General features: G+C 32.9%; 1 protein-coding gene across 2 annotated transcripts in view; it reads right to left on the bottom strand.

Moving 5' to 3' along the window:
* Nucleotides 1-24,802, bottom strand: part of LOC148313335 (influenza virus NS1A-binding protein homolog) — a 95,162-nt gene extending 70,360 nt beyond the window's left edge. The window contains exon 1 of one of the 2 annotated variants that reach the window (XM_088264187.1): nt 24,334-24,802. In XM_088264187.1, coding sequence (XP_088120313.1) covers nt 24,334-24,367 — 34 coding nt within the window. In that variant the 5' untranslated portion in view covers nt 24,368-24,802. Of the gene's footprint in view, nt 1-7,771; nt 7,891-24,333 lie in introns of those variants that run through there. The other variant, XM_088264200.1, reaches the window with a different exon arrangement.
* Between the last annotated feature and the right edge of the window lie 394 nt (nt 24,803-25,196).

Raw genomic sequence — 25,196 nt, forward strand, 5'->3', positions numbered from 1 at the left:
TAATACATTAGTATTAAATAACTCTTTTTATTAATTTTTTTCATTTAAAAAAAAGAAAAACATTTGTTTTTTTATTATTTACACAAATATTTTAATTTCATACTATTTGTGTGAGCCTAAGCGGCTCATAATTAGAAACAGGTATCAAATTGTGGTAGAGTGGGTTCGAACCGAGGAACTTTGACTTAAGAGCCCGCGACACTAACCACGGGACCACAACCCGACACGATTTCCTTGGAGAAGAAACCCAGATTTGTGAACAAGTATTTGGACCCATTAAAAATGATGTGTACATAAAATGTTATTAAAAACGATTGATTTTCTATGGAAAGTAAAAAAAAAACGATAAAACGCCATATAAATTCATTAAAACATTTTTGGAAAGAAAAAAAATGTATTTAGAAATTTTTTTGATGGATAATCTCGTGAAAGTGGGCATATTAAACCTGGCGAATTGAAGTTAGGCGTAATAAACCGTTATTTATAAATCTGCATAGTAATAGAGAAAAAAAATTGGCTGATGTAATCCTAGAGGGTGATTACATGATCGAATCTGAAATATTTCATATAAAAAATCGTGTTAATTAACGTGCTCTCTTTACGCAAGACACCATCGTCATGCAAAACTTGAAAATAACTCAAACATTTTTATTTTAATAAAAGTGTCTCAACTTGACATGAAACATGTACTTACATTTCAAAAAAGCTTCTTTTCATCTCACCAATAGAAGTCTCTAGTGATTCAAGAACAACGTTTTGAAATTGGTTCATATAGAACTCTCCCAAGAATCTGAGTAGTGTAATCGTCAATAATGGGTAGAATTGGTGAATGTTACACGCGTGTAAAGTGACCAGCCTATGACAGTCGTCAGCACCGTAAATGCCCAGACTTAAAAAATAATTTAATAATATGTACACTTTTTTACGGATCTTTTTTATGCGACTACAAAGTTATGCGATTCTCAAATGTAATGGAACCTATAACTTATTTTTGTATGTAGTTCAAGTCCTTTTTTGCGAATTCGCATAAAAAATCTAAAATTTAGACTAGGAGTTCTTTTTTGTATCTGTGGAAACATAGTAGAGGGAAGCTGTAGTAATTTTCATACTGTTAATTATGGGTATATAATTATTTATATTTGTAAGAAAACTAGATTTGTTTTAACTACACTTTTATATATGTTATTAACTACAGACTTTAAGACTTTTCGTTCAACTATTTTTTTTAGGATTTCTATGTTATTGTTGTAAATTAAAATTTGGACTTGCTTCACACATGGAGTCTAAAAATAATGCGTAATGCATTGAAACACGTGACACAATAGATTTTAAGAAACAGTGGTATTTACCAAGTAAAACTGAAATAAAAAATGGATAGATACAACCACAAAGTGGCTGCCGAATCAATTAATGACACATCTCTCTACTACTCTCTACATATGCGACTAACCCGTAACTGATATTTTTTCAGTCACACCATTAAAATGGTATGCCTTGTTTTTTTCGGATTTTATTTCTTTCTACTTTTCGACTAAGTTTTTGATGTTAAATCGTTAAATATATTGGAACTAGAATAAATGAATAATTAGACTGACTGATGATCTTTAAATTATCGAATCCAAAAACCAAATTAAGAAACTGCTATTTTTTAAGAAGTCGTAATTTGATTCGTTTTTTTTTATCAATCGCCCATGTCTGTCTGTCTAACACTTATAGGTAATTTGACTCTGCACAAAAAGCGTGAATTTCTTACATCATGAATTAAATTTTAGCGTGAAAAATAACAGCGAATAAAAACAACCCAACAAATGCTTGACAAATCGAGGACCTCCAGTCGAAATACCAGGAAATGATTTCAATCAAAACACCCAAATAAATTAAAACAAAACAAATTCGCAAAACCTATCACAACAACACGGGTCTTGGGTTGGTTCAAACTGGAATCGACAATCTAAAGAAAAAATAACTACGACGTTAAATTTTACATTTTGAAAGCTTCACTGTAATGAGAGTCCAATCAATGGATTTCAAGAATTTTTTTGAAATTTGGGCGTGTGGATCTCATTAAAACAATTCGTTACTTAATTCCGTTTTGGGTGCGATCATTTAAAGCTAATCGCGCTGATTAGTGCACAAATTTGGTTGTGTATTGCGTATTTCTAGCTAAAAAATTTTACTATTTGACATGAAAAAAACTAAAGTTGGGTAGAAATATATACAAAGAAAAAGTAACAAATTCCATCCCAATCAAGTAACTGAAAACGTGACAGTTATTTAGGTATTCGTCACATCTCTTGTAAATTGATACATATTTTGTATAGCATGTATGTAAAAATATATTTTTCCTTTGTAGTAAGAAAAAAAGATGAGATTTTCATTTTTTTGAGAGCAAAACGTTCAAAGTTAAATTTTTCACAGCAGTTTGACCAAGGCGTGTTGGCACATTTTTTTTTGTGAAATTGATTAAGTGAATCTTCACGCGGTTCAAATTCAATTTATCTTACATGGGAATATCGTAATGAGTTTTTTATATACACGCATTTAATACAGTGATTTATCACATGTCTATAATAATATGAATTTACGAAATGTGTGATGCTGACCGAAGATGACCACCGCAGTGAAGATAGCATGATATAGGGAGGCGAGACAATTGGCAATTGGCAGAATCAAAATCGTGAAAAGCTACTACATGAATCAGGTGAGTGCTTGGAACAAAAATTATGCGCATTTAGAATATTAACAGAGGTCATCTAACAGAGAAACTAGAGCGTGCAAAATTAAAAATTTCAGAATAATATTTTTTTTTAATTCATTTAATATATTTACATTTTTATTTATAACATAATAACATTTGAATCATTTATACATATGGAGAACTTTTATATTTCGATTCGCTGTGCCTCTCCATAAAAGAGTCTGTGCTCTTGTGCTTGGAGAGGGACTTACACTCGTGGTTTAATGTTATATACTAAAAGATATTATAGTATAATGATATTTTGAAATCGATATATTTTGAGATATGAACTTATTACCCACGATTTACGGGTATTTATTAAGATGCGAAAATTAGTATATTATGGCATTAAACGATGTAAAATAAGATTTTTTTATTATTATCGGAACCTCTGATACGATTCTTCTGAAACGGAATTAGCGGTATTTGTTCTCAAATCCCACCCTCAAAAATCTCTCTCAATGATGCAATGTAATTATTCTTTAGTTTTCCCTTTTATTAAATTTTCTGTATCAACACAAGAAAGCATAAAATAATAAAATAAAAATATTCGAGCACGTACCAGTTAAGCTAAATAAATATTTTTACTTATATTATTACCTGGTAAACAACACTTTTACTTACTTAAAATCTATTGTGGTACAAGTTTCAATACGATCTTTGATAATGATGCGAAATGCATCGAAGCACGTATCACAATAGATTTTTAAAAATTGTGGTTTTAGGAAATTTTCTAAGTAAAATAACAAATTGACCAAATAATCAAATGATGAAATAAAATAAATATCATTATACATTAATGACACACAAACACAAACCGTAGATACACAGTATAATTCCGATTCTGAATAACACAAACACAAACACAAAACAAACGAAAACAGCACGATTTTGCTAGATTTATCAATTTCATAAAAAAATTGTGTTATCAAAATTACACTGATAAGACGGTTTTGCGCTGAGATTTTTGTAAAACGGTAATGAAAATGCCATTTTGAGAAAAAAATACTTTCAAGTATCTCTTCTACTCATAGTTTTAAAATAACCATATTATTGTAATTACGGTTAATCCGACATTTTTGTAAAACGATAATGAAATGGGGAAAATAATACAATTAGGTTTCTTCTACATATTTATTGTAATAACAGCTTAATCCTCCCTATCATTCATCGTCTACTTTGTGTATTACCACTTTAAAACACCACCTTATGACTACCGGTTTCGGAATAACCATAGCCAGAAATGACATGATGAAATTGTTATTCCGAAACCGGTAGACACGAAGTAGCGTTTTTAAGCAATATTACAGAAAGCTAACGATGAATGATAAGGAGAATGTTATATTACCATACCACAAAGTAAAGAATGCTTTTAATATACAAAATAAATTATAAATTCTTTTACCAGCAAGTCGACAATATAATATAGCCATATTTACCGATGAACCGTTTTTACGAAAACCGGTAACGAGTGCCCTATGGAAGACACATGATCAACAAGCCTAATTGAAAAATAAAGTATGTACATATCGTAGTCATACAGGAGAAAGTGACTAGGTGCATTTTTTACAAAAACGTGATCATTGACTATTTGATATCTTACTAGCTTAATATTGCCCTGAAAAAATCCCAAAGCGATTTTTAACTTGGAAGTATAATATTTAAAAAAATGACTAACTGCATTGCTGTTTATTTTCTTGCCAAGCAAAAGTGTCTTAAATGGCCCTCCTGAACATTTTACGTTTTGGTAGTTGGTCACTTTCTCCTGTACGACTGCGATATATGAATACGTGTAATCGTATGTCTACTAACTATACGAGCGTTATTCGATTCGATTGGCAGTGCCCGCCAGGCTAATTGTTAAATTGGCTTAAACCGTACAGCAGCACAGGTCATGTTCCACAGCTACTGTGTAGAGAGGCCCTCCAAGTTCATCTGGGAGGCCTTCTCCTCACCTCTTGACTCTATTGTGTTCCCCTTCGAACGTCACAGCGTGATTGAATGGAAATACAGTAAAACCTCGATATAGCGGACCTCTATTTAACGAACTTCGTATATAACGGATAAAAAATTAGGCAAACTAAAATAAAAAAATAATCAAAACATAACAATAGAATTTTGTTTGTGTTTTGTATAGTGATTTTACATTCTTAATATTTATTTAATATAATCCTGGACTGGTCCCTGAAGCGCAGGAGTGATTACATTATCTTAATGTAAGTAACGATCAAGATAAGGCTACGACGCAGTGCCCTATGCACCATGGGGTCAGAAAGAATAAATGAATTTGTATAGAATTTTTTTTTTGTTTATTATATTTAAATACAGTTTTCATGTATTTTTTTAAAAGTTTTATTTATATTTATTTTAAACCTATTTTTATATAACGCATTTCGACTGTAACGGACACCCCCTCCCCCCTAATAGTCCGTTATATCGAGGTTTTTACTCTACCTCTTACGTTATCCATTTTAATATATGGAATGGAAGTCATGGGGCCATTATACGAAAACGAATTGAAAAGTACTAAATCTGCAATACCTTATAGAAAAAAAAGGACTTGATCACATATCGCCCACTCCTTTCAAGAACGTCATAATTCAAAAATCGTCAATTTTCAGTTGTGCATATTTTCAGAATACCCAAAAAATGTACTATATCCCAGCAAAAGCGGCATATTTTTAACTTAATATTTACCCGCTACAGGGCAGAAAATGTTGTTTTTGCATTTTGAAGAAAAGGTATTGTTTACTTATTTTTTAAAATAAACTAAATATTTTTTAAATGGAGAAAAAACCTTCAAGTTTTACCTAAAAAGTTTTGTTGCATAGTAAAAAGTTCTTTATTTTCAATACATTGTGTTATATTTTTAAACTTTAAAATCGTTCTCCTGAGAAATCAAGTATTTTGATTTATGACGTTCTTGAAAGGAGTGAGCGATATGTGATCAGATGTGAAGACATATGAAATTAGTATCTAACGATATCAAGTCGCTTCCAGCACATGGAATATTGCGAATGGATATCGTAATTAGTAAACTAGTAAAAAGTATAAAAATCCTCTAGTACGCGACTATGACACCCGCTACACACAACTCATTTCAAGTTGAGACACTTTTAACGTAACAATTCGTTATCTCTGTTATTTACAACTTTTACATATCGCTCACTCCTTTCAAGAACGTCATAAATCAAAAATCGTCAATTTTCAGTTGTGCATGGTTTCGGAATACCCAAAAAATGTACTATATCCCAGCAAAAGAGACATATTTTTAACTTTATATTTACCCGCTGCAGGGCAAAAAATGTTGTTTTTTCATTTTGAAGAAAATGTATTGCTTAATTATTTTTTTAAATATACTTAATATTTTTCAAATCGAGAAAAAACCTTCATGTTTTACCTAAAAAGATCTGTTACACAGTAAAAAGTTCAATAAGTGGCTTGATATTTATTTTTAATACATTGTATTATATTTTTAAAAATTAAATACGTTATCTTGAAAAATCAAGTTTTTTGATTTATGACGTTCTTGAAAGGAGTGAGCGATATGCGGCATCGTTTCATTCTCATATATAATAATTTACATAACTCAATTCTTGTGTACACATTAAAATATTAAATGGCTTAGCAATATATAGTACGTTGAATTCTTCAGATAAGGAGAGACAGCACGTTTTCTAAAAAAAATTATACAAATTATAATATAAAAACACGAGAGAAATTTGATTTGTTTACTAACAGTATGAAGCAAGGACAGAAAGCGGTCTAATCAATTTTTGCGTAAATTATCGTCGAATGACGCATATCGTTTATTTTTTTCCATTCCAATATGTAGAAAGATAAGTTTATCAATATAAAATCACATGAACACTTCAAAATGAACTACATATACGATGTATGTATTAAATGTAAAAACCAACAGTGATTTTTTGAGTGTACTAAGTTAGTAGAATAAAAAAATCAGTGTTTAATATAACATTTAATCCATAAATTAAAATGGAGTTGGACAAATTAAAAGCCAAATCTATATATAAATACATATACGATGTATTGAGTTTTTTTTTTAGTACCGTTCAGTAACTGATCAGTTTTTTACCCGATAGTTCATGTGTTTTGTTGATCTCTGACCCCAAGAGACTCCTACAAATTAGCAATAATAAGTCAGCACGAGTACAGGTATGAAATCCCGAGTGCCCGTGACATAATTGCTATTTTTATTTTAGTATTGTTCCCTCTCGATTCTCTTCACATATGGCGATAACGTCCTTCACCATGAATTTCCTTACTACCTTGTTTCCTCTTAAACATATGACTACTACTACTACTACCATCACGCTGTTTCCCCGCAGAGGTAGGCAGAGAGAGTGGAGCACCACACTCTTCTGTCCTCACGTACACTACTCGCTTACTTCACATCCATACATCTAAGTCATACATGCCCTCCGATTACGCAGACTTTTGCGTTCCGCATTATTTTTATACGGTCTTTGAAAATGATGAGGAATGCATCGAAACACGTGTCACAATAGATTTTAAGAAAAAGTGGTATTTACCAAGTAAAACGTAATGTGTAATATATAAATACAAAGAAAAAAATTGTATGTATAATTATATGTACCTTTAATTTAAAAATCAGAATTAGAAGTAGGTGATTCAAAATACGATAATTGACAAAATGATTCAACAAAATGTATCACCAATTCAATTATATATATATTCTGAAAAAGTTAACACGCGAACAAAACAACACGTGAATTTGAATTTCGTAGTTTCGTAAAAAAATACTTTTTTTTTTCAAATTATGAATTGTTCGGAAAATGACTTGTGTCATTGTGATTCACCTCGAAACAGATTAGAAAATAATGCAATTAAAATACAATATGTCAACGCGTGCTTAAAAACAACGCGACTAAAATTAAAACTAAATTAAAAACAGTATTTCGGTATGCCTTCAAATGGGTTGCAGCACAAATCAAACAGCCGATTTTGTGACAATATGACAACATTTTTTTTTCATACAAAACACAAACCTACACGCAAAGAGTGCTACGTGCTTCAGCGCGGCGTAGCCTGAAATTCAGTATCGATTTCCCTTCACGTCGCGACTGCGCGAGCGGGACGCGTCCGGAAGCGACTACAGCCCGAACAAGACTGAACTCGGTCAGTGCAGGCTTGCCCAAGGATCAGGCGGGAGGCAGGATCAGGCGGAAAAGCGACGCGCACTCGCGGAAAGGGCAAAAGCCCGTACAAGGGAGAAAAACGAGCCGACTTTGAAGCTTCGACATTTTTATAAAGTTGCGGTTTTTAGGCGCCTGGTTTCCTATTACTCGCTGCAAAGGGACGAAGAAAGGGCATTTTAGATGCGTCAAATGATAGTCAACACACGCGTACTAATAAGTATGAAATATAAAAGACCGTTTCTAGAAAATTCGAAGCATATATTTTTCTTTCGTATTTAAAAAAAAACTTATTATAAATATTAATATAACTAGGGAATATATCGAATATGAATCACAAATGGTTATAATTGATACAAACAGACAACAAAGTAACACACGCAATACTATTATAAAACTACTATAAGCACTATAAACTACATTATTAACGCAATATTGTGTCGGGTTGTGGTCCCGTGGGTAGTGTCGCGGACTCTTAAGTCAAAGTTTCTTGGTTCGAACCCACTCCACCACAATTTGATACCTATATCTAATAATGAGCCGCTTAGGCTCACAGAAATAGTATGAAATTGAAATATAATAATAAAAACACAAATATTGCTCTTTATAAAAAGAATAAAAAAATATATTTACATCACTCTTCTTATCATTTGTCGTTCACATATACAATTATAAGCATTGCTCATGGTGAAAAGCTCACTTTATTTCCGGTTGCGTTTACTAAACGTTTTTGGTAAAGTGTGAGTTTTTTATCGTCGTTCATTTTACGATAGTCCCGTATTAATGCCCATTATACGATAAATCACAACACAAATTTCTTTAAACCCATGTAGTTAACATTTGACGAAATGGAATTTTTGCTTAAAGCGTTGTTTACGTATCGAAAAAAAAACATGTTTTTGAAAAGAAAATACATAGTTATAGAAAGGTTAGGAGTTCAAAAATGAATATAAATATTTTTCATTATTTATTAAAATTCCAATTTACATTTTTTTTAACGAGCACAGCAAGACGTCTAGCCTCTAGCACGGCCGATCGCGTTCTAAATTTGAACGTGCGAGATTTCAGCCTTAAGGTACATACATTGAAACAAGTCCCGTGGACTATGGTTGATACCAAAAAAAATCAACAAAAAATCAACAAAATTTTACCGAAAATTACAAATTACAAACTCGAAAGTTCTACACAGTTCAATACAGTTCTAGACCGCGCGAGTAGGCGTAGACCTTTGTGGCGTAGAGTTATGAGGATAATTTATAAGAGCCGACCGGGGAAAGTTGTTTCCTCGTACGCGGCGGGCAATCTACACTCTACAAGTGCTACGGGCTACGAACATGCATATTAATGTTTTCCAGAGGTCGGCATCCTCTTGGACCAAAAGAGACAGACGTGAGTAGCAAAACGGTTTGGAAATTCGTGGGGAGCCTATTTTTAATTTTCATTAATTTAATTGAATTTACTGAATGTTGAAAGGAACCTAAAAAAAAGTATTTTTAAGTAAGTAAGAGATACTTTTTTTTTGCGCAGATTCATACTATATTTCATAGATGTAAGTATAAATCAGCGCAAAAAAGAATTTGAAAACGCTCTTTTTTATTAAAATAAACAGTTTTTTGTAAAGTATCTCTGCTACTCAAAAAATATTAAAATGTGCCCTTAAACATTCATTTTAACATGCATTTTTAATTTATCAAGTAAAGAAAAAAAATAAAACTAAAGTACACACATAAAAGTTCTAATTTCTTTTATGCATAGAATAATTAAAAATAATAGTAGTAAAAATTTCTGTAACACATATCATTTTGAATTTGAGAAAGAAAGAGCCACACAAATTGCTTAAAGAGCCACGAGTGGCTCGCGAGCCACACGTCGCCGATCCCTGATATATGCGAACGGCGAGTGAGGACGAATCGGCTATCTACTCTGCGTAGAACGAGGTAAGAAACAAATGAATAACGTAGAAAATTGTTCTAGAAGGCGAGAAGGAACGATGAGTTTTTGGCGGGTAATACTTTTGTGAGCGCAATATGTATTGTAAATTCAATAAATAAAGAAGTGGATAATCATTTAGCCGTCCTTGAAAGGCCTGTAAACGGGTCAAGAAGTTAAAGGTATCGAAAAAATATAAATAATTATTTTTAGCCCAATACAAGTCAAAGTTAGCTACATTAAGAAAGTATAAGTATATATGACGGTCGTAAGCCCCGTAAATGCCCAGACTTCCATATTCTTCTTCATCTTTGATGAGATGTCAAAAAATAATATGAAAATAACTCCTGTAATTGGAGATAATCCAGATTTTGTGAACAAGTATTTGGACACACTCAAAATGTTGTAAATAAATTATCTGGTCAAATTATAAGCTTAATAATAAAAATGAAAATGGTATTTTCTGGCATTTCTCATGTGTGTGATTATAATCCAGGATTCGGATCTCACATACTAATATAAGAGTTTCTGCTTAATAAAAAGCTTCTTTACATCTCACCAATAGATGTCTCTAGTGAAGTTCTAGTGATTCATGAACAAGGTTTCTAAATTGGTTCATATATATAGAACTTCAAAGAATTTGAGTAGTGTGGTTGTCAATAATGGGTAGAATTGGTGAATGTTACACGTGTGTAAAGTGATCACTTAAACCAGCCTATGACGGTCGTAAGCCCCGTAAATGCCCAGACTTCCATATTCTTCTTCATCTTTGATGAGATGTCAAAAAATAATAAGAAAGTATAACCTTAACTTCCTTATGAATAGAAATCAAAGTTAACTAAGTACACTACGAATATACAAACGTACATGTAACATTTACATTCCAATGTAATCGATATCCAGAAGGCCAAAAAATATACCATCTCATAACACACCAAGTTTTATGTTAATTTTACTATGGAATATTTAAAATATGTTACATAAACTATTATTTAAATTTTGAATTTAAGTTTTACTTATTCAATACCACTATGTCTTATAATCTATTGTGACACGTGTTTCGATGCATTCCGCATCTTTTTCAAACACCGTATTGTTTGAAAATATTGCGGAATGCATATAAAGTCAAAGTAAAGTAAATTTACTAAGTAAAACTTAAATTAAAATTTTATATTTAAAATTAAATCATGTCTTACCACAAAAAGAATGCAAAAATAATAAATAACATTTATATTATGCATGTAAAATTATTATTTTTGAACATTATTACCAAAGCAGAAAAAACACATCAATCTAGTTTTTTTTCTCTTTTGATGAATCGATACGTCAATTATATAGGTGAATATGGGGCAAGGGTGAATATTATTTTTATAAAACGCGAGTCAGGAAATTTAAGGGTGGTGGTCCCTTACTAAGAGTGTTTGTAGGACAACCAAGTTTTACCTGTATTGGATTGTATGAACATAATATGTGCCGTACGAATACTAAACAGCGCACAGCACGCCATTTTCACATTTTCGATAGTACAATCATCGTAGGGTGAAACTTGAGGAAACTAGATACTGCCAGTAACTATGTTACGGTATAAAAATATTAAGGATATATTATTTATTGATTCGGTACCAACTTTGTGGAATGACATGATTATTTTATTAAAATTAAACACTTGAATATACCACTTTAATGAGTTTTATTTTATTTACGACTAGTTTCGAAAACGACAGATGTTTTCATCTTCTGGTACAAATTAAAACTTAATTTGTACCAGAAGATAAAAACATCTATCGTTTTCGAAACTAGTCGTAAATAAAATAAAACTCATTAAAGTGGTATATTCAAGTGTTTCATTTTAATAAAATATTAAGGATATTATACAATTTCATATAATCAGTTTAATACACTTTATACAATTTTATTATGCATAGATTTGAAACGATTGAAACGAGATCGATGATGTCGTTAGGTGGGAAAGGTAACGAAGGAGACAATGATATGCGCGTGTGAGAAGAATGAAACCATCCCGGCTCCCCCACATTTCACTGTACGCCCAACCTCAAGGTAGACGACTCCCAGCAGACAATCAAAGAGATGGATCGACAGCTGGGAATCGACATCGCAGGAGGCTAATCCCTCTTAAAAACAGGCCACAAGGCCTAGAAGAAGAAGAAGGTGATGATCTAAAACACTGAACGTATAATTCACGTATGTACTTATTTATTTCATGATACATTAAATGTCTAAAAAGAGATAAATTATCTGTAATTATTTAAAGGGTGGTATTGTTTGCATGCAGTGGTAGTGATTATTCTGACGAAGAGATTATCTACGTATGTCCATCTTAGAAAACATTAAAAAACAATTTTTTTCTGTTTTAAATGCTCTCCTATTCTGTTTCAAGCATAAGGTTAAGTATAACGTATTATATTTTCACGAAAATAATGTGTCCCTTCATTATCATTAATGATTGAAGAATTACTGTTACGCTGAGGCAGTTATTATATGATTTACCCTATTTTCGATTTCTGGGTAACAAGATTTGGGTACTCACGACATTTTAGGTTACTAGTTCACATGAGTAAGCTAATAGTAAAACACAAAATACAACGATAAAATGTCATAATTAGTTTTTATAATCTCTGTAGACTATTTTTATCCCGGAATTTCGGATTTTTTAATGAATTCCCGGGATGTGTTCCAGAAGCCGAGACAATTTATGTCAGTAGTTGATACTGCTGAACAAAAAAATATTAAAAATATGTCAAAAGAAATATTAAGTGAATTTAATGAGTGAGCGTCTCTAGTAGAATCTTTCTTATAAAATTAAGACTAAAATCGTCTGTTTACTGCACGAAAGTGTAGTGAAAAGACTTCAATAAATTATTTATTGATTAGAAATCAATATTTTTTCATTGATTGATTCGGCAGTCACTTTGTGGTAATATCTATTTTAAAATATAAGAGTGAAAAATCTCTTTTTTCTTATTAATGTTTTTTTCTTTTTTTACCCCTATTTCGTTAAATATATTGTGACACGTGTTTTTATTGATTTCGCATCATACATCGATACAGTGTTTGAAAATGATGCGGAATGCATCGAAATTTCAAACAACAGTGTTTGATATCCCTAAATTTGAGCGACATGTAAATGTAATGTCCTTACGTTGTTTTGAGTGTCTTTTTGTTTCTTCTTTTTCCTACATTTATTTGTAGTAATATTGGTATGCTATGTTTATTATTTTTATTGTGTCGTGTACTTACGTTTCATAATATTGCTGTAGTATATTATATTCTATATTTTAAGGCCTTAAAGGCGAATGCACCAATAAATAACAAATAAAAGAAATACGTGTCACGATAGATTTTAAGAAAAATAATATAAATTGATATTAAAAATCGGTATATTATTTCTTGATGTGGCATTAAATTTGTGAAATAACATAATTATTTAAATATAAAAATAAAACATTTGTATAAGACCATATTGTTGAGTTTATAACTGTAAAGACGACTAATTTCGAGAACTACAGATGGTGTCCTCAGTTAATATTGTATGTTCACCTATCGATGAGAACGTCTATAGTTCTCGAAACTAGTCATGTTTACAGTAATAAACTAAAAAAGTGGTCTTACACAAGTGTTTTATTTTTATATTTAAACCGCAATGCTGCTTCACAGTTAGAAGGCTACGAGACGCTGTTTTTATATAACTTCACAAACATACATGTCGTTATCAAACATCGACAGCATAGTGTAACGCAGTGTTCCACAAAGTGTGTGCCGCGGCACACTGGTGTACTGTGGTGATTGAGATTTTCGGCTCTGAATACTATTAAATAAAAATAAAAAGAGAACGCCTGAGGACGATCAACGGTGAGAGCAGCCTTATCAACAATTGCTCTAAATTTAGATCGCCTGTGCTCAGTTTAAGTAGGCTCACATTTCTCATCAAACATTATATGTTATGTATGTATTCAGATTATATTAATTGTAATAATAAATCAACATTAAATAAACTTTTGTCCGCCTCCGTGGTGTAATGGCCAGCATGTTAAGCTACCGTGCTGAAGGTCCCGGGTTCGATTCCCAGGGGGGGTGAAAATAATTATTAGTGATTTTACAGTGTAAAATACAGTGTAAATACACTGTATTTTACAGGACGACCACTGCTGACAATTCGTCGGCAGTTCTCGTCAGAACTTCGGGACGCGGATCTGACTTGGGAGGATGCAAGGGAGCTGGCAGCCGACAGAAAAGCCTGGAGACAGTGTGCGGACTCCATATGCTCCACCTAGGGAGCGGATATGGTTATTATTATTTATTATTATTTACACTGTAATATTTATTTCATATTACCCTGTACTGGTTCCTGGAGCGCAAGAGTGATCACCTTGCCTTCGTGTAAGTAATGCACCATTGGGTGCGGATAAGGGTTATGATGAAATAAATGTTTTTTTTGTGTGCCTTTAAAAAAATCTTGATTTGGCAGGTGTACCTTGAAGAGAAAAAGTTTGAGGAACACTGACGTATAATACTCGTAATAGCCAGGTATGGCTAAATGTCAGATGAGCTAGAAATTTCCAATATTCCCCTGACATTAGCGTGTCTCTAGCTTTTTTAGGTAAATACGTGGATAACAAATGGTATCTAACATCATTCATTATATTTTCAAACGCGCAATACAATATTGAAATTTATATATCAAGGCCCAACATGCGATAAATGTATTTATTTAAACATATTACATATCGCTCACTCCTTTCAAGAACGTCACAAATCAAAAATCGTCAATTTTCAGTTGTGCATGTTTTCGGAATGCCCAGAAAATGTACTATATCCCAGCAAAAGATGCATATTTTTAACTTAATATTTACCCGCTACAGGGCAGAAAGTGTTGTTTTTGCATTTTGAAGAAAAGGTATTGTTTAAATTTTTAATATTTACTAAATATTTTTCAAATGGATAAAAAACCTTCAGGTTTTACCAAGATCTTTTGCAAAGTAAAAAGTTCAATAAGTGGCTTGATATTTATTTTTAATACATTGTATTATATTTTTAAACTTTAAAAACGTTCTCCTGAAAAATCATGTTTTTTTGATTTATGACGTTCTTGAAAGGAGTGAGCGATATATAATATTCCCGATGAGTAATTTCCATTACTCATTTTGGGACATGGGATCAAGGTTAACAGGGCTGAAAAACAGATAAACAAGAAAACACAGGGCAAAATGGAAAATACAAAGCAATAAAAGGTACAGTAAATAGGCATATAAAAAAACATAAGGTAAAGTCGCAACTTCATTTTCTTTTAGTTTCACCCAGGTAACATTTGAAGTGAATTTTTAGCTTAAAATACCGTTTGTGAATTGAAAAACTAAGTTTTTCTTCGAAATAAAACACCGTTTTTATTTTGAAACACTAACTTTTTCTTCGAAATAAATATACGGGTTTAAAATGAAAAGAGTTATTGAAAAGTAAATCATTTCTCGTAGGTACTACAAAAACCTAGCTTTGTAATTTTTAGAAAAAATTAACACAAAGCTTCGTTTTTCATTAAGATCTAAAACCCGGTTTCTCAAACGATTCAAAGTTGGACAAGCTAGTACTATTTTTAGTGGTAGTTGTTTTTTTAAATTACTAGATTTTATACATTACATACAATAGATATAATAAGAATTTATAGTAGAAAGGTTTTACAATAAAATAATTACATCTGGACTTTAATTCTCTTTCTACCTTGTCCCTACCAACGAGAAGCAACCATCGACGGACACTGTTCTTAAAGACATGATCAATTCTGGAATTCTTAATGGTTACGGGCAGCAAGTTAAATATATTTTTTAAATAATAGAAAACAACGCGGCACCACAGCTATAGAGCTACTGGTTCATACAATAAAGGTCTAAAATAGTTCAGAGTTATTAGAGGAATTGGAGAGGCCAGGAATGTGTCCTTATTTCACTGAGATGTTCAAAATTATAATACCAGCTAACCGAAAGTCTCCAAAACTAAAACAAAACTAGGAATGTTAGGGTAACGATATTATATATCAATACTTGACCAAGTTTGAAGGCCGCTCTGGTTTGTAAACAGTAAATACAAAGTTTGAACCACGAGCTTGTTCTGCGTAGAATTTGACTAACTTAATTACGCCTAAAACCTTAAACTATAACATGAAAAGGGTACAGGTCGGATATAGGACCAGAGCCAGGGTTGCCAGGTGATCAATTTAATCCATTTGATTAATCTATTTGATCCAAAGTGATCAAAAAGCACCTGGTTGTAAAATTAAAGGATCGTACGAAATAAAATAATAAAAATAATAATCATCGCCATTTTCACATTCATGCATCTCCTCATACATACCCACATAATAGGTTTAAAAATGTATGATGAGATGCCTGAATGTATGAAGAATGAAAAGAGATTGAATGAATTTAAAAAGAAATGTTTATTTTGTAAATTTATATGATGTTAAATCAAGTGTACATATCGCTCACTCCTTTCAAGAACGTCATAAATCAAAAAACTTGATTTTTCAGGAGAACGTTTTCAGAGTAAAAAAATATAATATAATGTATTAAAAATAAATATCAAGCCACTTATTGAACTATTTACTGTACAACAGATCGTTTTAGGTAAAACCTGAAGGTTTTTTCTCCATTTAAAAATTTTTTAGTTTATTTAAAAAAAAAATTAAACCATACCTTGTCTTCAAAATGCAAAAACAACATTTTCTGCCCTGTAGCGGGTGAAAATATAGTTAAAAATATGCCTCTTTTGCTGGGATATAGTACATTTTCTGGGCATTCCAAAAAAACATGCACAACTGAAAATTGACGATTTTTGATTTATGACGTTCTTGAAAGGAGTGAGCGATTATTAGTTTGTATACTAAATGTAATATAAGCTAATTTACGAAATAAAATTTAAAAAAAAATACCCACTGATTATTCCGACTCCCGACCCTGCCAAGTACATGAAATACTCGGCTGTCCAAATTTAAAACACAGTAAGGAACATTTTTTTGTAGTAAGTTTTTTTGCATTTATGGATTAAGTAGACTCTACTTAGTCCAAAAATGCAAAAAAAAACCTACTACAAAAAAATGTCCCTTACTGTGTTTTAAATTTGGACAGCCGTATTTGATCATGACAAGTTCTCTTCGGTATTCTTCTGAAAAACATCCTATCCGATTTCATTAGATTTCCAAGTATTCAGGTAAATCCGATTAGAACAGGCCTGGCCAACCCGATTTGCACCCCAGGCCGCATCGATGGCATAATATTTTCCTGAGGGCCGCATACAGACATTAATACTTTGAAAAAAAAATACAATGAATTTCATACTAATTATTTTTTGACATCTCATCAAAGATGAAGAAGACTATGGAAGTCTGCGCATTTACGGGGCTGACGACCGTCATAGGTTGATTTAAGTGTCATTTTACACAGTGTAACATTCACCAATTCTACACACTATTGACAACCACACTACTCAAATTCTTGGAAGTTCTATATATATTAACCAATTTTGAAACAATGTTCTTGAATCACTAGAACTTTACTAGAGACATCTATTGGTAAAATGAAAAGAAGCTTTTTATTGAGCAGAAACTCTTTTATTAGTATGTGAGGTCCGAATCCTGGATATTAATCCAGATTTTGTGAAAAAGTATTTGGACACACTCAAAATGTTGTGAATTTTATACTTATTTCCTGTGGGCTACTCGTTGGACAAATAATGTCAAAGACCTCCTCTTGCAAATGCAGAGTGGCTTATAATCTAAATACACTGGAACCTATAAAATCTTAAATAAAAAAAATAAAACCCTTATCCGCACCCCGCTGGTGCATAGGGCACTGTTTCATATAAACGCAGTGTTATCTTGATCGTTTACATATGAAGGAAAGGTGATCAGCCCTCCGCTTCAGGTACCAGTCCAGGGTATTATGAAATAAATATTAGTGTGAAAAAATCACTTATATTTATTTGACCCCCCCTGGGAATCGAACCCGGGACCTCCAGAACGGTAGCCGAGCGTGCTGACCATTACACTACGGAGGCTGTTATTGAGTACTCACAAACATCGCGGATTAACTAAGTTCGCGTGACAAAATTTTAGAGACAGTGTCATTAGGGAAACTATCCCATTAACGATACTTAAACAAACAATAAAATCATTATTTCCGCTCTACCAACCCTGCGGTGTGGGGGGTAATGGGTGTACAGAAACCCATCACAGTAATGTGCGTAGGTACGATGCTCAATATTGATCGATGATTCTCCAACAGGGTTCCCAAACATCTTCAGCATAAACGGCCCCCAGACAATCAATGTTCTTCGCGGGTCACAATCCGTTTGATGATTGGTTTGTTTCTTTCATGGTCGTCTCCATCTTAGACTCGTCTCTTATACTCGGCGTACCCGCTTCAACGCATATCGGAGATAATTTGGTTCATCTGGGTTAAGCGGGGTAGTCCTCTGTGGCTTGTGCCTTCGAAACTGCCTTCCACAATCATAGGACTGGTGTCTAAGGGTGGAGACTGACCGGAGCCTTTCGTCGTAACATCGCTCGCGGTGAGCATCAGCGAGCATCCGAAACTATGGATGGAGAATATGAAGAACTATGATACTGACTATACGAATGCTCGCATCGTAACGTGTTACGTTACGACGAAATGGCTCCGGTCAGTCTTCACCCTAATGTTATGGCCTATCCATTTGAATCGCTGTTGTGCTTTATTTAGTAAGCATCTAGACTCCCCAACCTCGTTGTTCCTTACAAGTTCCGATCGATGAATCCCCATCTCCAACACCACATCTCCAACGCCTCCAGCCGCTCCCGTTCTGCCTGTCCGGATAGTCCACGTTTCACTTCCATACGCAGTATGCTCCAGACTACAGTTTTGATTAAGTTATAAGGAATTTGTTCATTTTGCTGCCGAAATAAACAAATTCCTTTACTAGTTTGATATTTTACTATCCAGTACAATATATTATATACCCATCATATTACCATACACTTTTTTTTATTGTGTACATGGTAACTGTGTAAACTGCATAGATAGTCAAAATAGATAGTCCCGGGAGCACAGACCAGAAACAAAAACTTATTTAAAATTCCTAAAATGCACACCAAGTCCTACCGAAATTCATTTTGAAATCGAGCCTGCGATATGTGCAATGTAATGCTTAATGAAATAGACATCAAAAATGTTTCTTTAAATACGTTTAAAAGAAATATTGTTGATGCCTATCTGACCAGTTGATAAAGAAATGTTCTATATAGTTATACTTTTATGACAGTTTATTTAAATTGTTTTATTTTTTGATTACTTAGGTGGAAACCTATAATTGGAATTGTTATTTTTTTTGTATTTTTATCATATTATGTTATTTTTGTCGAAATATTCCGTTGGTTTTCCAATAAAAAATAAAAAATTTAAAAAATCTTATTTTATTTCCATGAACTATTATTCTATCTGAAAGAAAAACGAAAAGATAACGCGTATGTAAGTAAACAGTGTAGTGACTAACTTTATTTCATAACTTTTATTTCTAACGACTTTGACATTATGAAACCAGTTGTCTATCAGGTTTGTCAGGTTAACGGTACCGCAAATAAAATAAGTATATTCCTTTTTATTTCTTAATTATCATATGAAGTTAAGTTGTAAAAATGTTCCCTACACTGCGTACTTAGTAAACACATTAGTTCCATCCCCGGCAAAAATTTTACAAGACCCGATTTTGGCTACCCCTTGTTCTAGAATATCCCATTAGACAAATGACCAATAAATAGTAACAAAGCGAGGTCTGTCTATTGTCTACGGTCTGTATCAATTGTCTATGTACGACAAACGCACATAATCAAGATAATTGTGAGCCTAAAGGTCAGTATTTCAATGCCAAGGTATTCCGAGTGATCCGTTACGTAAACTAAAATGAATTGTATTTGATTGACAGGGGGGTAGGGAAAAAACGCCTTAAACTGGCAATCCATTAGGTGAGCTGATCAAGACATGCGATGTTCGCCCTTGAAAAACTGTGCCATCCATCGTAAGTCGGTTCACAATGATAAATTAATAAGTAAACCAAATACGTATTAACAATACCAAACAATTCCAACATAATTTAAAATATTTGGGAACCAAGTACTTTAATAACCTTCCTGAAGATGTAAAAAATCGAAGACATTAAAATGACAACAAATAAATTCAATGAATTATATACATATTAATCCAAGAAAGAAAAATGATATCACCCACAAACATAAACAAAAAATAATAATTTCTTGAATGTTTTTCGAAGATACTTTGTGGCACATTTTATAAACTTTATAAAATAAAACAACTTTGTTTTAACCACTTTTTATAGGTACACTTTATCCAACCGGTTTCGACAAGAATTTTGATGATGACAAGGTTCTTGTTGAAACCGGTTGAATAAAGTGTACCAATAAAAAGTGGTTAAAAAAAGTTGTTTTATTTTATAAAAAATAATAAGTGCAAGTTCCTCTCCGAGCACAAGAGTTTAGTCTCTTTATTGGAGAGAACTGCGTACTTAATTTTAATATTGTAAAAGTAGAAATGTCTAGATTTTTTTATAAACTCTTGTAACTAAGTACAGGGTATTTTTTTTAGCTGAGAGTGAATGTCAAATATGGTTGACATTTCTGTTCAGTGAGGTTTGGCAATTCATCATTAATCGTTTAACGCCAGAACGCTTCGAAATTTTGGAAATTTACTTAATTAACGAAAAAAACTTATTTTCTCAATACGAAAACGGTGTAAGACGGAGGATATCGTGAGGTGGGGACGACAACGAAGGCGAAACTGGAATGATCATGTAAACAGAATGTCAGATGACAGACTTCACGTATCGCCCTTCAAAGAATCCCTGAAGGACGCAGACCCCCAGGCAGACCTCCAAAACGGTGGAAAGACAGCTGGGAGTCAACATCCCAAGAGCTACAAGCGGAGACACTAACAGATCCTTAGGATCTATAAAAAGAAGAAGAAAAAGAAAACTGTGTTTTCAGAAAAAAAAAATACGTCAAATGTTATCTGCGTTTCGAGAAAATTAAGTTGAGACTTATCGAATAGTGGGCCTTAATATCGTGATAATTCAACACTCGAGATGTTGTATGCGATAATTGACAACTCTGCGTCAATCACACTATACGAATTTGCTAGACTTCTTAAATTAGCATACATGGATCATTATTTATCTTTGCTATTAGTCATCGATTTGTCCGACGCAAGTCATGTGCTTCGGGTCAGTGGCGTATTAAATCGAAAAAACATGTTATTTTATTTACACACACTATGCCACTGGAGTCTGTCAAAGCATGGGCGATATGTAGAAAATACAGTAAACCCTCGATATGTCGGACCTTTATTTAAGGCCTTACTCGCAAACACAGAATCCCAGAGAGATTACACGTCTCTTCACGCCTGATTTTTTATAAGAATGTGTATTGAATTTTTTGATTTTGTTTTTTAGAATATAAGTATGTATATAGAAAAAATATTTATTCATATCCTTATGTATATATTTTTTAACTCCTTACCTTTCAATAACTCTTTTCTTTTCAAAACCATATAATTATTTCTAAGAAAAAACTTTTTTTTCAATGAAAAAACGGTGTTTTATGAAAAAAAAACGATTACGTAAAATGTTACCTGGATTTGGAAAAAAAATAGTTGCGACTTAACAAATACTGGGCCTTAAAGAACTTCGAATATAACGGACAAAAACCGGTCAAATGTAAAAAAAACCACTGTTAATATTATACATGCTTAAATTCAAATGTCGATGCATGTAAACAATTTTTAGCGGCCATGATAATCACAAATCATTTCTCAAAACTTCATGAGAACAAAACTTGATTGCCTTTTTCAAAGCAGGATTACCGAAGGCAAGCGCGTCGATATCAAACAGCAACGTCACTTCACGACGAGTGTCCGAAGACAATAAATAAAAAATAATTTGTGTTTTGTATCTAAATACAGTGTAAATATTTTCAAAAACAAGTTTTTTTCATTTACAACATTTTGAGTGTGTTCAAATACTTGTTCACAAAATCTGGATTATCTCCAATTCCAGGAGTTATTTTCATATTTTTTTTGACATCTCATCAAAGATAAAGAAGAATATGGAAGTCTGGGCATTTACGGTTTTTCATCTCACCAATAGATGTCTCTAGTGAAGTTCTAGTGATTCAAGAATAATGTATCAAAATTGATTCATATATATAAAACTTCCAAGAATTTGAGTAGTATCGTTGTCAATAATGGGTAGAATTGGTGAATGTTACACGTGTGTAAAGTGATGACGTAAACCAGCCCATGACGGTCGTCAGCCCCGTAAATGCCCAGACTTCCATATTCTTCTTCATTTTTGATGAGATGTCATAAAATAATATGAAGTTTTTATATTTATTTTAAACCTTTTATATAACGGACTTTCGGCATTAACGGACACCCCATTCCCCAATTAGACCGTTATATCGAGGTTTTACTGTATTTTATTTACACACACACACACACACACACACACACACACACTCTATGCTACTGGAGTCTGTGAAGGCATGGACGATAAGTTGATAATATTTTTCTCAGTGCAAGCGCGTCATAAGTGTAATATGCATGTAGGTCAGTCGCTGTGTTCATTTGACATTGCATTAATTAAATAAGCAGCCATTTCTCTTTTGTAATCATTCGGAGGGTCATTCGTAGACTAAATCCAGATTTTCGGCACTCCAACCTAGCTGCGTTAGCCACCATCTTGAATTATGTGCATACATCGCTGGTTAAATGACAAACGGCCACTTTCCTTCATGTGTTAACGATCAAGATAACACTGCGTCAATACAATGCAGTGGGCTATGCCCCATTGGGTGCGGATAAGGGCTAGAAGACAGTAGAAGATATCATGTAATTCTTGAGTGAAAAATTCTAAACAAATAATCGCATTTATCAAAGTAGCTAATCAAAGTTATCCCGTTTATATCATCAGGCCACATGATTGAGTTCAAGCAGAAAAATTCTTTACAACATTTTGAGTGTGTCCAAATACTTGTCCACAAATCTGAATTATCTCCAATTATAGGAGTTAATTTTCATAATATTTTTGACATCTCACCGATAGATGTCTCTAGTGAAGTTCTAGTGATTCAAGAACAATGTTTTTGAATTGGTTCAAAACTAACTAATTAACCATCACGCCGCTTCCCCGCAGGGGTAGGCAGAGAGAATAGAATATATATAGAGAGAGAATATATATTGAACTTCCAAGAATTTGAGTAGTGTCTTAGAGTACTTAGTAGAGTACTTCCAATAATGGGTAGAATTGGTGAATGTTACACGTGTGTAAAGTGATCATTTAAACCAGGCTATGACGGTCGTCCGCCCCGTAAATGCCCAGACTTCCATATTCTTCTTCATCTTTGATGAGATGTCATAATATAAATAATATGAATTTTTTTATTCGTATTTCCACTAACCGTTTCATGAAATTGGTTGTGTTGTGTTTACTACCTTAAAACAGCTTAGAAACCGTTACCGAATGGTCGGTGGTCGATTTACTTCGGCCAGTCTATGTGGTGACCAGCTATCCCAAAGTCAAGAGCGGGATTCAACCGAAACGGCGTACTTTCGACATTTTTCGACTAAAGGTCGCGTATATATTTTGCTTGTCAAATAAATGTTTACACACTTGTTCGATAATATAATCTACGCACTTGTTTACAAGTTTATTGTTGTCATGGTGCAGTTTTCATTTTTAATTGAGGCGAAAATAAAATACCACAACCAGCGGAAACTCAACAGAAGAAAAATGTTTACGTCAATGCGTCCAGCACAATCTAGAATTGTTTCGAAAGCCAAGAATATATAATGGTCGATAAAACAAATGAAACCGTTCTTTTTGTGGCGTGATGAAGCCCTCCCAGAAAACAATTCATTTATAAAATTATAACTTTTATAAGTTATCGGTCAACCGGTTTTGAAGCAACCTCCACAAGACTTTTTTTATATTGCAAAAAAGAATCAGGTTATTGCTTCACCGGATTTATTATTATAAGTTATAGTTAGTATTAGTAATTTAAAAAAAGTCATTTTCATGAGTCATAAAAATGGAAAATAACGCTTTAGTAGATAATATTGATCAAACAATCTGTTTACCATTTGGACGAAGAATTGAAAGTTGCGTAAATGATTTTCTGGTGTTTGGCTTATTTATCTATGTATGTAATTTCATCACAGGTAGCGGTAAAATAAAAATATACACATAAGAAAATTCAACCGCGCATATTTTGGAAAACCAAAGTTTTTTTATTTGTTGTTGAAAATACTGTTGGTAACCGTGCCGAAATATTGCGTTCCACAAAATGCAATTCAAATAAATTGCACACTCGATCAGGTTCCGTAATAATAACGAGAACCACATTAAAATAAATGTAGCATTACTAAAAATCGTACATACCTTCGAGAAGTGGGGTCTCTTTATCCAGCTCCATCGTCGTGAAGGAAACTTTTAATTTAAATAAAAACAAAATTAAAGAATAATGCGCGATTCACAGACGCTAAACATCACACAAGACAAAAAGAAAGGCGAAAATATTCATTTAAAAAGAGAAGATTTTAGGCAGAACTAAATTGAAAAAGCGGTTCGACGTACAGAGCAGACAGTATAAAGCCTTCGGCACTAAGTTATATTCCGTCAAAAAAAAATACACACGTCAAACTAAAAGCATGGTAACGTATCAATCGCCCGCGATTATTGTTAGGACCCGAACAGTTACAAAAATGTCCCCTGACAGATTTGTGGGTATACAGGCGCGGAAAGAACTACGCGACGGAAACAATAAGAATCATAAGCGGTAATTAGTATCTTCACACAATTAAAGACCGGAGAAAACACGATGCAGACCAAAACACGACGGAGCGACCATGTTTGATAAACAGAAATTGAGAGATGCGAGAAAGAGACAAAAATGTCCAAAACATTATTTCGGTGAAACTGCGTACTGCGCAGTACTAATGCGTGCGTAAAAAATCTATCGTTCGGTTAAAATTATTGACATCTCTGTCTAGTGCATTCAACAATACTATACGCCGTAGTAAATTTATGCATTGGCAGGTTGGCACAACCACGTGTTTTGAAAACATGTGTTTCGAAACGCGCGCCAAATTTGACTGAACATAGAATCGCGGTCACTAAACTCGAGTTACGGAATTTATGTCTGGAACAAGATTTTCATTACAAATTTGCCATTACATTTTGTTTTTTTTTTTAATAACTAGAAAGAAATTTGGTATGGTATAAAAATAAAAAAGAGTAGAATT

This window comes from Brachycentrus maculatus, unplaced genomic scaffold, assembly GCF_059751285.1.
Source record: "Brachycentrus maculatus isolate JH-2025_06_01 unplaced genomic scaffold, ASM5975128v1 h1tg000015l, whole genome shotgun sequence".
Classification (NCBI taxonomy): Eukaryota; Metazoa; Arthropoda; class Insecta; order Trichoptera; family Brachycentridae; genus Brachycentrus; species Brachycentrus maculatus.